We start from the raw sequence: 16,228 nt of genomic DNA on the forward strand, positions 1-16,228 counted from the left end.
TGGTGGTAGTGGTGATGAGATGTTAGTGATATGGTTGTGGTGGAAATGATGGTAAATGTTATGGTTCATTTTCTCCCAGACCTTGGTCTGTAGACTAAATATCACTGGTGAAAGGGTCACCCCATGCACAGGTTGAGAAGACCAGTTCAGGGCTTAGGGAAGAACCGGTCAAGCCACAGTATTTTCCCATCTGATAGTTAATCGTCCCAGCCATAGTTTGCCATCCTTGGTCTAGGCCTTTGAACTTCCTCAGAACAAACAAACAAACAAAACAAAAAACCCCTTCTCTCAGACTATCCCCACTCCCTAGTTTTCTGTCACTATACACAGCTCTTCTGCTTCTAAAATACCCACAACAGAGTACCTAACACAAGCCTGCTCCTACTTCCTTCCCCTTGAAAAGCTGTTCATCCCCAGTTCCCTTCCTAGAGCTCAGAGTGACAACTGAACTGTCTTTCTGTGCCATGCTGTTATTGATGTCAAAACCAACCATTCGTATTCAAAAGGATGGCTCTTGTGGTGGAATTTTACACGCAATGACAGCTAGATGAACTAGATATTTTGAGAGTTTTCCATTCTGCACTTGAAAATTTTCTTTCAAGTGCAGAAAATGTCACCGTGCCAACTTCTCAGAACCTAAGCATGATTGGCTAAAGAAATAATAGCTGGCTAATGAGAGAAATTATGGTGCCAAGCACGAGGCCAGGTCTGTGAAGAACACAGTGGCAGGTCACACGGTCCTCAGCCCTGTGCAGCCTGTTCAGTTCTGGCCCACCTCCTGGTTTCGTAAATTAGGCTTTTTGGAACAGAGTAATCCACTTTCAAATTGTGTTTGTTTTTGTGCTGCAATGGTATATTTCAGCAGCTGTGATGAAGACTGTAGGACCTACAGAGTTGAAAATATTTACTATCTGGTCTTTCACAGAAATAGTTTGCCCACCCTCATCTAGAGGGATAGCATACATTAGACAAAGAACCCCGCACACAGCAGCGATAGAGGCGCCCTGTGGTTATAGAGAAATAGATTGGAGAGCACCCTTTGACTAAGGAGGGACCAGGTGGGCCTCGCATCAGAAAAGCCACAGCAGCAGAGGGGGACCCACTCAAAGACCCTGCGACGGCCACCTGACTGTGCCCATGGGACTCCCAAGAATGACTGGGAAGTTTAAACCCTAAACCCCTCAGTATGGCTTCTCAGAGGGAAAAGACCCTTGCCCAGGACACAGCCCTAGGAGAACATAGCCCCAGGTAAACCGAGTTCTTAATTCCCGACACAAATATGAATTCTGCGTCATAGAGGAAAATGCCGTCAAACCACCCACATCCTTTGTAATGGGATGATCAGGCCATGAATCATCATCCACTGCTGGAGAGAGCGGCCAGGCCCCCGAGGGCAATCTGCTGGATGAGTCAGGGAGGATCAACAGACAGCAGTGGACACGTGTGTCGTGCGCAGTCTGACGCAGCAACCTTTGAAGGGCTCACCCAAGGGTCTTCAAGCAGCACAAAGAGTGTCAGGCCTGCCGTCACCTGCCACCAGCATTCACTGGGGTCCTGGCATTGGGCTGGGGGACAGAGGAGCCCCATATAGCCCCCATCTTGGTTAGGGACAAGGGTGGCTGGGAGAAACAAGGACAAGGCTCCAAGGATCACCTCCTGGCTCCCAAAGACATCATCTGAGGGAAGGGAAGTCCCTGTTTACCATGGCCAGAGATGGAGCCTTTGTTTACAGAGCCAGTTGGACAATGGGATTGAGCACTGGGCAGACTTCTGAGTCCACAAATACGGGTCAGTGTGGCTCTGGGCATTAAGACATTATGTCCAAATATAGTGATAATTTTTAAAGAGAAGGGCTCCCCAAAATCCATAACCTTAGACTAATTATGAAAGAAATGTCAGGTCAATTCCAATAGAAAGGCGTCGAAACCAGTACCTCCTCTCTTGTCAAGGCAATCAAAAACAGTGAACATCTGAGAAACTGTCACAGCCCAGAGGAGCTTAAACAGACATGATGAGGACAGAAAAAGAGCATTAAGTAAAAATTTTAAACATCTATACAAACTATGGACTTTAGTCAATAATAATGTATTGGCAGTGGTCCACTGAGTATAATAAAGGTACCAGACTAATGTAAGATGATAGAAGGGAAAATGGGAGCAAGATGTATGAGAACTCTCTCTCTACCATCTTCTAAATTGCTCTTTAATTCTAAAACAATTCTAAAAGATAAAGTCTATTAAAGAAAAGTTTGAGGGAAAGAAAACAGAAACTTAGATTCAAGTGGAATCTTACACAGAATTCTAATAAGACAGATAAAAGCTGACTCACTCCCCATCATTATTCGTATCCTCATAGATCCTCAAACGCCCACTCAGAACCAAGTTTGAAACTTCCATCTTATCCTAATCCTCAGCAACTCACCCAGGGCCCCAGACTGTCTGTCCTCCTGAATCCCCACTGTCCCTGCAGGCCACAGGTCACAGAGCCTCCCTGTCCATCAGATGACTCAGCCGCAGGTCCTCAGGCCCTCCGCATGTACCCACCTACCTGCCCCTGCACACCGCAGCCCTGCGCCAGGAAGCTCGACCACCCCCAGCTGGTACCCTGCCTTTCTCCCTACTGCCCCCCACCCCAGATAAGTGTCCTCACTCTGTCGCCACATCCTCGCCTTGCAGACTCCTCTCTCTGCTCTGCTGTCTGGCTTCTCACCCACTGCCCCTGGATGCTGTTCCCACCGAGGGCTCCAACGCCTGCGTGTTGCTAAATCCTAGGACCATTTCCAGACCTCATGAGATCTGACCACACCCTTCCTGATGCTTCCTTTTCTGTCTTGAGACCCACTCTTTTCTTGACCGACAGACATATGAAAAGATGCTCCACGTCACCAATCATCAGAGAGATGCAAATTAAAACCACAGTGAGATACCACCTCACACTTGTCAGAATGGCTGTCATCAAAAAGACAGCAAATAACACGTGTTGGGGAGAATGTGGAGAAAGGAAGGCCCTCGTGCACTGTTGGTGGGAGTATAAACTGGTATAGACACTATGAAAAAGAGGCAAGAGTTCCTCAGGAAATTAAAAAAGAACTGCCACATGACCCTGCAATCCCATTTCTGGGTATTTATCCAAAAAAAAAACAAAAACACTTAACTTGAAAATACATATGCATGCCTATGTTCATGCACCATTATTTACAACAGCCATAACCCAGAAGCAACCTGGGTGCCCATCCATAGATGAATGGATTAAGAAGATGTGGTACATACATGCAATGGAATATTACTCAGCCGTGAAAAAGACTGAAATATTGCCATTTGCAACAACAAAGATGGACCTAGAGGCTCTTATGCTAAGGTTAATAAGTCAAAGAAAGACAAGCACCATGTTATTTGACTTCCATATGGAATCTTAAAAAAAAAAAATCAGGCCCTCGCCGGTTGGCTCAGCGGTAGAGCGTCGGCCTAGCGTGCAGAGGACCCGGGTTCGATTCCCGGCCAGGGCACACAGGAGAAGCACCCATTTGCTTCTCCACCCCTCCACCGCGCTTTCCTCTCTGTCTCTCTCTTCCCCTCCTGCAGCCAAGGCTCCATTGGAGCAAAGATGGCCCGGGCGCTGGGGATGGCTCTGTGGCCTCTGCCTCAGGCGCTAGAGTGGCTCTGGTCGCAACATGGCGACGCCCAGGATGGGCAGAGCATCGCCCCCTGGTGGGCAGAGCGTCGCCCCTGGTGGGCGTGCCGGGTGGATCCCGGTCGGGCGCATGCGGGAGTCTGTCTGACTGTCTCTCCCTGTTTCCAGCTTCAGAAAAATGAAAGAAAAAAAAAAAAAATCAAACCAGGGGAAAAAAAAAAACAGCTCATAGATACAGAGAACTGATGGTTGCCAGAGAGGAGGGTGGGGGGGGGGAGGTGATGAATGAAAAGGGTAAAGGGGAACAGCTATAGAGAAATAATGAAGTCATGAGGATGTAACGGACAGCACAAGAGAAACAGTCACTGTTATCATAATAACTTTGTTCAGGGACAGATGGTTACTAGACTTATTCGTGGTGATCACATCATAAGAAATATAAATGTTGGATCACTATGTTGTACACCTGAAACTAATATAATATTATATGTCAACTACACATTTAAAAAAAATTGCAGTGTCACATTTAGGATCCCTGGCCAGCACCACACACACTCACGTATGTACACACATGCATTTCCACACGTACATGTGCACGCACACACACAGCCACCACTGCCCGGCCCATTCCTAGCTCAGAACACCCCTTCTTTCATAGATCAAATCAAGTGTGAGCCGCAAGAATGCCAAGTACGTGCTCCAAGGAGATTCTGCCGACAAGATCTTCCGGGTCAATGAGGACACCGGGGACGTGTACGCCTTTGAAAGGCTAGACAGAGAGAAGGTCCCCGAGTACCAACTCACCGCCCTCGTGGTGGACAAGAACACCAACATAAACCTGGAGGCTCCCTCCAGCTTCACCATCAAGGTCCATGATGTGAATGACAACTGGCCTGTGTTCACTCACCGGCTTTTCAACGCCTCTGTGCTCGAGATGTCGGCTGTGGGTATGTGCTCAGTCCGGCCTTTCCCCCTCTCCTTTCTCATCCCCAACCTGAAGGAACCTCCCTATCAGCAACTTCACTACCTGGGGCCAGGACAGTGAGTTCAGGGCAGTGACTGTAATGACCCTAGTCATGGTTGAGCCCTGACTCTGACCATGAACTGAGCCCTGACCCTGATCGTGGACTGAACCCTGACCCTGATCATGGACTGAACCCTGACCCTAGGGATGGACTGAGCCCTGACCCTGATCGTGGACTGAACCCTGACCCTAGGGATGGACTGAGCCCTGACCCTGATCGTGGACTAACCCTTAACCATCAGAGACACACATGTCTCATGACTCTTTAGAGCAAACCCCACCCACTGCTCTGACTCTCAGGACTGACACAGCAAGAGCATAGCTTTTGCACATGAATAACGCCAACTCTGCCACCAAGGCAAGAAGAGTCATCTCTGGCATCCATGCAGGAGAAGAGGGAGGAGGACTAGAGCCTTCACCCCACGGTGTGTCACCAGCCTCGACCACCGGCTGCCCGAGGTTACTGTTCGTTAGTAACCCAGTTCAACCCAAGCCTCCACGCGGGGCCTAAAAAAGGTCCCTGGCCAAGGCCTCAGGATCAGACCATCCCATTAAGTATGGGGGTCCTAACATAGAAGGAGAAAAGAGCTGTGACACCCACCCCTTTGGGGGCACTTTCCTATTCCTCTGTTTCCACCCTTCTGGGGAGGAGAGGCCCCCTCACTCTTCTAGGGTCTTTCTCATGACCCACCCGTACATGCCTCACTCATTTCCCCGTAAATGAAAACTAGCTTTTCTGTCCGCCCTCCTCGAGGCCGACCGGGCTGGGCCTCCACCCCTGCCAGCACTTTGCCCCGTGCCTGTGCCTCAGGAAACAAAGCAGACTCTTCTCCCTCGAGACCTGGGGGCAGTGGGTGCCAGGGACACCCCGAGTCCCATCTGCCCTCATCTGGGAATGGGGTGAGAAGCCGGCGGTCACAAGGCTGCAACCCCCTGCATTGTCTCTCCACAGGGACCACAGTCACCCGTTTGACAGCAGTGGACGCAGATGACCCCACTGTGGCAGACCACGCCTCTGTCATGTACCAAATCCTGGAAGGAGACAAATATTTTGCCATTGATAATTCTGGTCTGTGTGACTAACCCTCCCGTGGCTCGTGGGGGGTGGCGGATGACCCAGGTGCAGGTGCTGAGGGAAGTCCAGTCTGACAGGTCACCAACCACTGAACCACACTGTCCTATGGAGGGAGTCGGTATCACATATGAAGACAAGGTTGATGGTGAAGGCAGGAGGAAGCAGACAGGTGCTCAGACATGGACTCCAGTCCAGAGAACAAAAATCAGGACCCAAGCAGTGACACGGGAGGCAGGAGGCAAAGCTAGTTAGCAGCCCTGGGGTGGATTCAGACACATCTGGCTTCCAACCCAGTTCTCCTACTCACCCTCTCTAAAGACCCCAGGCAAGTCAACTAACCTCTGCAAGCCACAGTTCCCGGGCCCCACAGCGTGGCATGGTAGCTATGAAGTCTGAATTAGTAATGTGTAGAGAACACATGACCCACTGTAATGATCCACTCAAGGTGACTGTACTACTTTGAAAACTGTAAGGACTGAGTCTTGGGAACAAGACAGAAGTGCAGTTGGCCAGGCCTGGAGGCACGGCCAATACACAGCATAGACACCACTGCACCCTGTGAGGCACCAAGCAGACATCACTAATCCATCACAGCACTCACTCTGTGCTGAGCCTGGAGGTGGCCTCATGCTTTCCCAACATAATGCTCCAGGTAGCTACAGCTAACATCAGGTCAAATGTTTGGGCAGCTTTGGCCTCGAAGTGCAGGGCGTGGAGGCTGGCATTGCTGGCCAGTGTCTCTCAGCCCTGGTGTCTCAGCAGAGAAGGCCTCTGGCTCTGGGCTGGCACCCCCCGCCCTGGGTGGGGAACCCCAGTGTCCAATGGACACTGGAATGACCTAGGTAACCTTTAAGCCAGCTGGTCCCCGAGAGGGCTGGAGCTCAGCATTTTCTGTAAGTTCCCCAGCTAACATGGCTCTTCTTGGAACACTTTTTTCAGGACTCATTTACACAAAAACCAATACCTTGGACAGAGAGACGCAAGCCAAGTACGAGATCGTGGTGGAAGCGCGCGATGCCGAGGGCCTCCGTGGGGAGTCGGGCACAACCACTGTGCTGGTCACTCTGAAGGATATCAATGACAACTTCCCCATCTTCTCCCAGCGTAAGCTCCTCCCCGGGGACCCTGGGGAGGGCAGAGGCTGGGGTGCTCCACACTTGGTGACCTGGGGGCTCTCGGGAAAGCGACAGGGGGTTCCCTCTACATCTCCGCCAACCCAGGGTGGGTCTAAGGCCCAGGGAAGTCATCTGGTGAAGGGAGGGGCCCTGCTCCTCATCCCTGCACACAGTCCCAAGGTTGTCCTCCTGCCCCCTGACTCGAGACACTGACCTCACCCACAGACTGACTCTCCCCAAAAATATCTGACAAAGCTTTTCACATGCCCTGGGCAGGGCTGGGGAGGAAGTCAAATGGCTCTTTACTTGCACCCTCTAATGCTGAGGTGTCATTCAGAGGCTCAGCCACCGCAAGGACAGGCCAGTTTTCCTGAGGTGGCCTTGTTGGATGTGGCATAAGCTTCCTGAAAACAGGACTTGTCTCCTTGTCTCTCTTGTCAATTGATAACTCCCCTAGCAAAATGTGTGGCACACAGTAGGTGCTCAATAACCAGATGGGTGGGTGATTGTTTGGATGGATGGATGGATGGATGGATGGATGGATGGATGGATAAAGAATCACTTTGCCTTGGGACCCCAAATTCTAATAGCATTATTGCTATTCATTATTAGTATTTCCCCATGCCCATTCCTGTATCAGAATATATTAGGGTAGTAGGAAGAACAATTGCCTTGCCTATTTCATTAACCCAATGTCCTTTGGGCATCCCATTTGCACCAGGCAATTACACATTTATGGTGCCTGAAGACCTCCGTGTGGGCAGCCCCCTGGGCTCCCTGTTTGTGAAAGACCCAGACGAGCCCCAGAACCGGATGACCAAGTACAGCATCGTGCAGGGGGAGTACAGGGACACCTTCACCATCGAGACAGACCCCATCCACAATGAAGGCATCATCAAGCCCATGAAGGTTTGTAGGCCTGGGGCAACGGGGACGCATGTGGGGTCGGGGGATCCCAGCATCCCCAGACCTCGCCCAGGGGCTGCTAGCAGGTCAGAGGCCGTCAGAGGTGCACATCTGGGTCAGCTTGGAGCTGGCCGTGTGCTCACAGAGGCTGGGACAGGGGAGGCAGGAGAGAAGGGTCAGTGCTTTAGGCTGGGTTACTCCCAAAGCAGACTGGGAGGCAAGGATGTGAGTATAAATAGTTTATTTGGGAGGTGGTCCCAGGAAGCCCCAGGAGCAGTGACATATGACAAGGAGAAGGATAATGTGGCATTCCTCAGTGAGCAGGTTTTCACTGTGGGCAGTAGGGGCCCAGTCCAGCTGGGGACAGCTGGGGGACAGCTGACTCAGAGTTGCAGCAGCTGAGAGTCCAGGAGCTGGGTGTGGACTGAGGGCTGCTCCTGGGGGCATTCACTCCCTGGCACTTCCCAGCCTGCCCGGGGCACCAGCCACTGGAGTGCTGGTAGCGTTACAGGTGCTCGAGCAGAAAGCCATCAGCACAGAAGGAAACAGCGAGTGCTGTGGAGAGAGCAGTGGTCATGGCCGTGGCTACTGACAGCCAGAGCAGTCAGACCTACTGAGTCTGGAAGAGGAGGGAAGGTCCTGCTAGCGGCACAAAATGCCTTCAGAATGTCCATGCAGAGGATGAAAGGTCCTGGGTCAGGGGACAACCCACCCCAGACAGCACACTCAGAACCCCACTGCGCAAGCCAGACCTCTCCAGAGTCCGTTTCTGACCCAGCCCTGCGCTGGGGACTGGAGACAGCTGAGGGAGCCAGTCAGCCTCCACAGTACCAAAGCGCTCAGCGCGCAGGGAAGATGTGCAAAGGCAAAAAGGGGGGCCAGGGATAAGCCCTATAGCAGCCCATGTAGGGGCGAGGTCCTGTGTGAGGCGGGGCAGGGGCGGGCTCTGCGAGAACTCTGATTGCCTTCTAATTGGCTGCTGGAGGGGTAAGGAGGAGAGGACTAAGTGGGCAAAGGCAGGAGAAGATTCTTCAGCAAACACATAAGACTCGTCCTTAAGGAGCTGTGGCTAGAACCACTAGGCCTATACCCACTGAGAGCAGGCCTGGGGCTGTCCCTGTATGTCCCTGTGGACAGGGCACAGAGCCAGGCTTGAGGGTCCAGCCATGAAGTACCTGACATGTAGTGGCCCAGCCACTCTCTCGATGACCTTGTAAACATCCCCTCTCCAGGCCTCAGGCCCCTCATCTGTAAAATGGGTATCATCCCAGAAAACCCCGCAGGATGGCTGCACACATCACACAGCCCGTGCTTGGCTCTGAGAGGACTCCCACACTTTTCCCTCCCACAGCCCCTGGACTATGAGCGCATCCCGCGGTACAGCTTCTCCATCGAGGCCACGGACCCCACCATCAACCTGCGCTACTCAGGCAGCGCCTCCGCCAAAAACACCGCCCGCGTCATCATCAATGTTATAGATGTGGACGAGCCCCCCGTCTTCCAGAATCCCTTCTACCACTTCCAGCTGCGGGAGAACCAGAAGAAACCTCGGGTTGGCTCAGTGCTGGCTGTGGACCCGGACGCCGCTCGGAAGAAGATTGGGTGAGGAGGGTGTGAGGCGGGTGGTGATGGTGACAATCCTGGCCTTGAGGTGCCTCTGCCGGCTAAGGACAATCCTGCCTCTCCCAGCACGTGTGGGGAGAAACGGCAGAGACAGGACGAGTAGCAGAAGCTCTTCAACTAACCCACGAGGCCATCTGGGACCCTGTCCTGCCCAGGCACCCACCTAGCACAGCCCTGGCCATCAGAGCTGCTCGACCTTGAAGGGCCTGTTCTGTGGACCCTGGCTCCTACAGGCCCCACCTGGGGCGGTCTGACAGTCAGGGGACCAACTAGGTGACATCTGTGAATCCTCTCCACTAACATGCTTTATCAAATCTGTCTTCCCAAAACACAAGAGGAAAAAAGTGTTCGTTTCACAGAGAAACAACACAAAGATCGACTAAGTCGCATCGGTAACCCCACGGCCGGATAACTCATGTTCACCACACTCATGTCTGATGTGGCCCTGTCATGCCTTTCTCTCTTCATAAGCACACAAACATCAGGTACATTAAATGGCGGTTTGTGGTTTGCTTGCCTGGTTTTTAGTTTTTGATTGTTTAAAAAAAATTTTTTTTTTGGATCATACCATGCCCATTCCATCACTAACTACCTGTTCTTCCATCTCAACTAGACTCCCCTCTTCCGCCCTCCGGCACAAAAGACACAGTTCTAACTCACACTTTCTAGGGCCACTTGACATTTGATAGTCAGTGTGAACTTAGTACGGTCCCATTTTACTCCAGAGGGGTTGTGCAAGCACCATTTAAATAACTCTTCATTTTCTGACTTCTATACAAACTAAGTTCCCGTATGTACCTGAGTCTCTTCCTGAACCCTCTACTCTCTCTGTTCTGTGGCAAAGCCTTTCTGCTTTCTGCTGAAACTCAGTACGTATAAAGCAAGCCCCTCCCTCCGTGGTTGTTGTTTTTTTACTTTACATAATTTTTATGCACTCTAAAACATTCTTTCATATGAACTTTATTCAGTTTTTTTGTAATTCTAATTCTAATGAGAATTATATTTACATATCAATTTGGGGGAGGAGTTAGTTTCAATGTTATCAGGTCTTCTTAAGGACAAAATAAACTGCTCACAAATATTAGGGGATATTTCACAACGAAATATGAAGTGATAAAATATCCCCTAATTTTTGTGAGCCGTATATTATCCCTTCATTTTGGCCACATCTCATCAGTTTTGGGGCTGTTTCCATCACCATTCTATTCCAAATAGTCTGGAATGATGGCTTTTATTTCTTCATTCGATCCAAGGGTTTATTTAAGAGACAGTGCTTTCATTTACAAGTGGTAGGAGATTTTGTATTTTTTGCTTTAACTTGTTTTATGATGTGATACAATTGTCCTTGGGTTCATTTTGTTCCTAGAATAGCCAGGCTTGTGCTTTATGTAGTTTAATGTTTCTGTTCTGCTAAGAACAGTTTATATCTATTGGGCCTTCATTACAATTTGTAACTCCTATCCTTAAGGCACTCTGTTCCGCTTAATCGTTTTGCCCTCACTTCTGTGTTCCCTGTTTTCATGTCATTTGTGTTTGCCTGATAGAAATTTTCCAACCTCTACTTTTAACTTTTCTAGCTCATTTGGCATTAAGTTGTCTTTCAAAACTACAACATAGTTGGCTTTGCTTTTTCATCTAAACTGGCATGCTTTGTGTTTGACCTATTTACATTTTTCACCATAAATAATAGGTATAAATTTACTTCTTTTATCTTGTTTTGCACTACCCAAACCTCAAACTTAATGGGCTTTTTCTCTCCCCCCCCGCCAGCCATGTATTTTTTTTCTCCTAGATATTTGCATATAGTACAGTCATTTTTATTTTTATCAGTAAGATTTACTTCCATCTATAAAATTATAAATGTTCTCCTGGACCTGTATTTTCTAGTTAAAAATCTCTCTCTCTCTCTCTCTCTCTCTCTCTCTCATACACACACATACACACCTTTGCTTTCCTATGTATAAGAATAAATCAACAGTTTCATTTTAATTCCTCTGAACCCAAGTTTTTGCTTTACATTGAGACTTTTCTAAATTAGATAAAGTTTTCAAAAAAAGTTTTTTAAGACACATCTTTGTGGATGATACACTTCCTGATTTCTTGTATATTTACAAAAACCATAGTTCTTTTGCCTTCTTATGTCCATAACACCTAGATGTGCTCATATAATACTCAGGTTATAGACATTTCACTCCAAAACTCCCATCAATGTCTTCTACCACTTAGTTTTATGGAAACTTTCTGGGGTGAATCTGGTTTCTCTTTATAAGAATGCATTTTATTTTCTGTCTGGACTCCTTTCAGTTTCTTCATATAGCCTTGAAAATCAAAACTGTCAACAGGACATACCGAATTTCTCCATGTATAAGATGCAGCTTTTTCCAAAACTTTTGGGGTCCAAAAACTGGATGCGTCTTATACAATGGTGTAGGTTTTTTACTTGCATTTCCCATCTTTTCGTTTTTGCGCTCATTACTGAAGACAGTGCTTCATCATCAGACACAGATGAGGACAAGCTAATGGATGGGAGTTTTGACAGTAATGAGGAGTTGTATGAATTTTATGATAAATAAAACTTGAGTTCAATAACTTTATGTAATACATTTTTTTTTCAAATTTCTGGCCCCCAAATTAGGGTGCATCTTATACATGGGGAAATGCAGCACTTATATACTGATTTTTTTTAATTATGCCTAATATCAATGACCTCTTTTAATCTGTAGACTCGGGTCTTTCCTCAGATCAGGAAAGTTTTCTTTTATTATAAATCTTTTTATTCTGCCCTGTTTGTTCTGGAATTTTCTTCAGTAGTAGCAAATATATATGTTTGGCGTATTCCAAATATGTATCCATGCTATAATGGTATTTTTTTTCCTGCCTTTTTTCATCTTTTCATACCTTTGTTTTTGATTTTGGGAAGTACTGTTCAAATTTTTACTCCACAAATTTAATTTTCGTTCATTCACTTCTTATCCCTTCCAGCTCCTTTTTTTTTTTTTTAATTTTCTTTTTTATTCCCCCTGGGGTCTCACTCAACTATTTTTTATTCATCACAAAAAAACAATCCCAGCTGTAGTATAGTTAATTATAGTGCCACTTGTCTCAGCTCTGAAAGTCACTGATGGAGTCTCGGGAACCACCCTCAGTCCGGTGACGTGAAGGCAACATCGCTAAGACCACAGGGATCACCGCACTCCTCTGAAGCCCTCTGGCTGAGAGGGTGCAGCGGGGCTGATAGGGTGCAGAGAGGAGGATGGGGGCGGGGGCGAGGGGCAGATCCGGAAGGGCCTGGTCTCTCATGCTGAAACTTTGAACTCGGCCAAGAACAACAGAAAGCCATGAACCCCTCCCTCTCCCTGCCGGCAGATACTACATCCGCAGGAACAGCGACAAGGGCCATTTCTTCCAAATAACCAACCGGGGGGACATTTACAACGAGAAAGAACTGGACAGAGAAATCCACCCCTGGTATAACCTGACTGTGGAGGCCAAAGAACTGGATAATAAAGGTGAGTAGCCCCATCTGCCAGGGTACCTGGGTGATTCTCCTTTTCCCTCATTCATTACAAACTGGCATAATCTGCCACTGTGGGTCTCTGGAGGCATTATAAGCTCCTACTGAACAACCACTTCAACCCCAAGTGTGGATGAGCCAGCAGCATCCATATTGCGAGACCTTGTTGTAAGAGCCAAGTGCCAGGCCTCAGCCCCAGACTGAATCAGAGCCTCATGCGCAGTACAGTTTAAGATGCACTGCTAATCAACAGGCAGCCGATGTAGCTGCAGTGAGAACCCCTTGGGCCCCTCTTAACACATGGCTACATGGATACCCTCCCTGGAGCTTCAGCTCCAGTGAGCCAGAAATGTGGCCAAGGAATATGCATTGAACAAGTGCCACGTGATTCTTCTTACTGTGGACTTTAGAAAAGGTTATTGGAGGTCGGGGCGGGGCGGGGCGGGACTCTTTATGTTCCAGTTAGTGAGTTGAAGTTAAAATCTGCAGCAGCTTCTAACTTCAAGATTGTTAGGTTGTCCAGAAATTAGTGTAACGTGCCGAAGGGAAAGGCAGGCATGGGAGTTCTGCGCCCTTAACCTGGATGAGAAAATCACAGCTGCCCTCAGAGAAGCATTAACGTTCCCACATTCATTACCCAGGAGACCGCCACCCAGAAACGGGGAGAGGGTGTGACTTGGCCAAGGCCCCCTCAGTACCACCTTGGAAGGCCCTGCCTCCTGCTGGGTGCCCCAGACTCCAACATCCCCCAACATGACAGCCAGGCCAATTTTGACGGATTCCTACATTTTCCAGATCAACCTTTGCCCCCTTTACCCCCATCTAATAGCATTCATACAGTTTTTAAACTTTACAAGTAATTATTTGTTGTTTATATTAAAATATGGAAAATACAGAAAATAAGAAAATTATCCACCCCCCATTTCTACCATTCAGAGACAACTACTGTTAGCACTTTACTGTACCTTCTGTGGTCTTTTTTTCTATACATAGTTTTATGCAAGTAAGTTTATAATATTTGTATAAAGTCATATTCTGCATTTTTACTTAACCTTATTCCAGACCCATTTTCTCATGGTACTAAAATGTCTTTTTTTTATTACTTTTTTTTTAAATGAGAGAGACAGAGAAAGAGACAGAGAGAGGGCCAGACAAGGACAGACAGACAGGAAGGGAGAGAGATGAGAAGCATCAATTCTTGGTTGTGGCATCTTAGTTGTTTATTGATTGCTTTCTCATCTGTACCTTGACGGGGGGGGGGGGGGGCTTAAGCAGAGCCAGCAACCTTGGCCTGAAGCCAGAGACCTTGGGCTTCAAGCCAGTGACCATTGGGCTCAAGCCAGTGGCCATGGGGTCATGTCTATGGCCCCACATTCAAGCCAACAACCCTGTGATCAAGCTGCTGAGCCAGCGCTCAAGCGGGATGAACCCGCGCTCAAGCCAGCAACCTCGGGGTTTCAAACCTGGGTCCTCTGCATCCCAGGTTGATGCACTATCCACTGCGCCACCGCCTGGTCAGGCTATTACATTTTTTTATATGTAATTTACATGGGCATTATATAAATGGCCAAATATTCCAATATTTTAAAGTGGTATGATTTATTAACCCAATCTCATTAAGGCTGTTTACCTTTTAAATTATTTTTTAATCAATTAATTTAATAAATTATACTTGTTTAAATTAATTTAATTACTTAATCAAATCATTAGATCTGTTTAATAGTTAACTCAATTGATTTCATTAAAACCTTTTAAAATTCACTTAGGTTACCTTTTAATTCTTACAAGGAGTTTTTAGTAAGCATCCTTTGCATGAAGGTTGGTCCCTACCTCCTCCACTCCTTTCATCCAGAACACTATTCCTGGCATCTCTTCCAGAGGCCCTCAGCCCCCTCCCTCCTGTTAAAAAGGCACCCCCCTCCAGGAGTCCCCATCCACACATCAGCTGAGCCCACTGTGGTGACAAGCCCTTTCCCCCTGCAGACAACCCCACAGGCAAAGAATCCATTGTACAGGTCCACATCGAAGTTTTGGACGAGAATGACAATGCCCCAGAGTTCGCCCAGCCCTACCACCCCAAAGTGTGCGAGAACGCTGCCCAGGGCAAGGTGAGTCCGGCTCAGGTGGGAGGGGAGGCGGGGCCTGCCCGGACAGCGGCTCTCACTCCGTCAGCTGCCTAATGTAACCTGCACAACAGCCTTGAGGGAACGTGACATTATCTCCACTTTATAGATGGAGAGACTGAGGCTCAGAGGAAAAAAATGTGGAGAATAGACTGTCAGGGAGGGGTCTGGTACAAAGAGTATCTTTGTGGAGATCATTCAGGTTAGGGTGGCAAGTAAGAGGCAGCCATGGTCTGGTCTAAACCCAAAGTCTCCATCACTGAACCCCAGGCCACCCCAACACCATCACTGACCATCCCCCTTTTTCCACACCCCAGCTGGTGGTACAAATCTCAGCAATAGACAAGGACATAACACCAAGAAACGTGAAGTTCAAATTCTCCATGAAAAAGGACAGCAACTTCACCCTCATAGATAATCGTGGTACGTACGCATCAAAATACTCAGCCTGGTTCTTAGAGGGGTCAGAGGTGAGGTTATTTGAATCTTGAAGTGCCAGGGTCAAGGACTAAGCCAGTGAATGGGGGATCGGCCCTCCCTGGGGTTTTCATGTTGAGGCATATTTTATACAACTTCTGCCACATACCCTATTGGTCTGTTCCACGGTCAGAGGTGCCCTGGCCAAACTGTCCAGTCCACATGGCCTGCCATTTCCCATAAGATGCTAAGCATACTGGCTACACGGTTCTGACAGTCAGCTTGGTTCATGAACTAGCCAAGGGATTCCTTCTCAGATGTGGAACTTTGAGGTCACTCCCGAAGTGTCAACACTGGACATGTGAAATCCGAAATACCAAGGATACAGAAAACTTTGTCTTAATTCAATTATAGTAATTACTTACCACCAGGGGCCTGGAGTAGGATCCGGTCCACCAATCGCAACACGGAGAGTCGTGCTGTCAGCAAGAGCCAATCAGATCTTCTGATGAATATGCGCTCAGGAGAGTGTTTATCCTGAGTTGATTGAATTCCAGCCAACAGCCGACAGGTTTCCATAGTTTCAGCAGCTTCCTCCAAAAAATAGGGAGAAAAACAAAAAACACTTAAAACTAAATAGAGCAATCTTTGCCTAGCACAGGGTAGAATCCCTGATTGGCAAAACTGTGATTGATGAGGATCCCTGTATAGAAACATCGCGTCCATTGAGGAAGTGGGGCCGCAGAGAGGAGGGGCAGGCCCAGAGGGTCAGCCACAGTCTCCTGTGGGACAGGAAAGGTA

General features: G+C 48.2%; 1 protein-coding gene across 2 annotated transcripts in view; it reads left to right on the forward strand.

Annotated features, from left to right (window-relative positions):
- Positions 1–16,228, forward strand: part of CDH5 (cadherin 5) — a 39,371-nt gene that overhangs the window by 16,805 nt on the left and 6,338 nt on the right. For both annotated transcript variants that reach the window (XM_066242840.1, XM_066242839.1), the window contains exons 3-10: positions 4,289–4,577; positions 5,607–5,723; positions 6,669–6,833; positions 7,566–7,753; positions 9,102–9,352; positions 12,740–12,882; positions 14,871–14,995; positions 15,328–15,433. In XM_066242840.1, coding sequence (XP_066098937.1) covers positions 4,289–4,577; positions 5,607–5,723; positions 6,669–6,833; positions 7,566–7,753; positions 9,102–9,352; positions 12,740–12,882; positions 14,871–14,995; positions 15,328–15,433 — 1,384 coding nt within the window. The remainder of the gene's footprint in view (positions 1–4,288; positions 4,578–5,606; positions 5,724–6,668; positions 6,834–7,565; positions 7,754–9,101; positions 9,353–12,739; positions 12,883–14,870; positions 14,996–15,327; positions 15,434–16,228) is intronic.

This window comes from Saccopteryx bilineata, chromosome 9, assembly GCF_036850765.1.
Source record: "Saccopteryx bilineata isolate mSacBil1 chromosome 9, mSacBil1_pri_phased_curated, whole genome shotgun sequence".
In the NCBI taxonomy this organism is placed as follows: Eukaryota; Metazoa; Chordata; class Mammalia; order Chiroptera; family Emballonuridae; genus Saccopteryx; species Saccopteryx bilineata.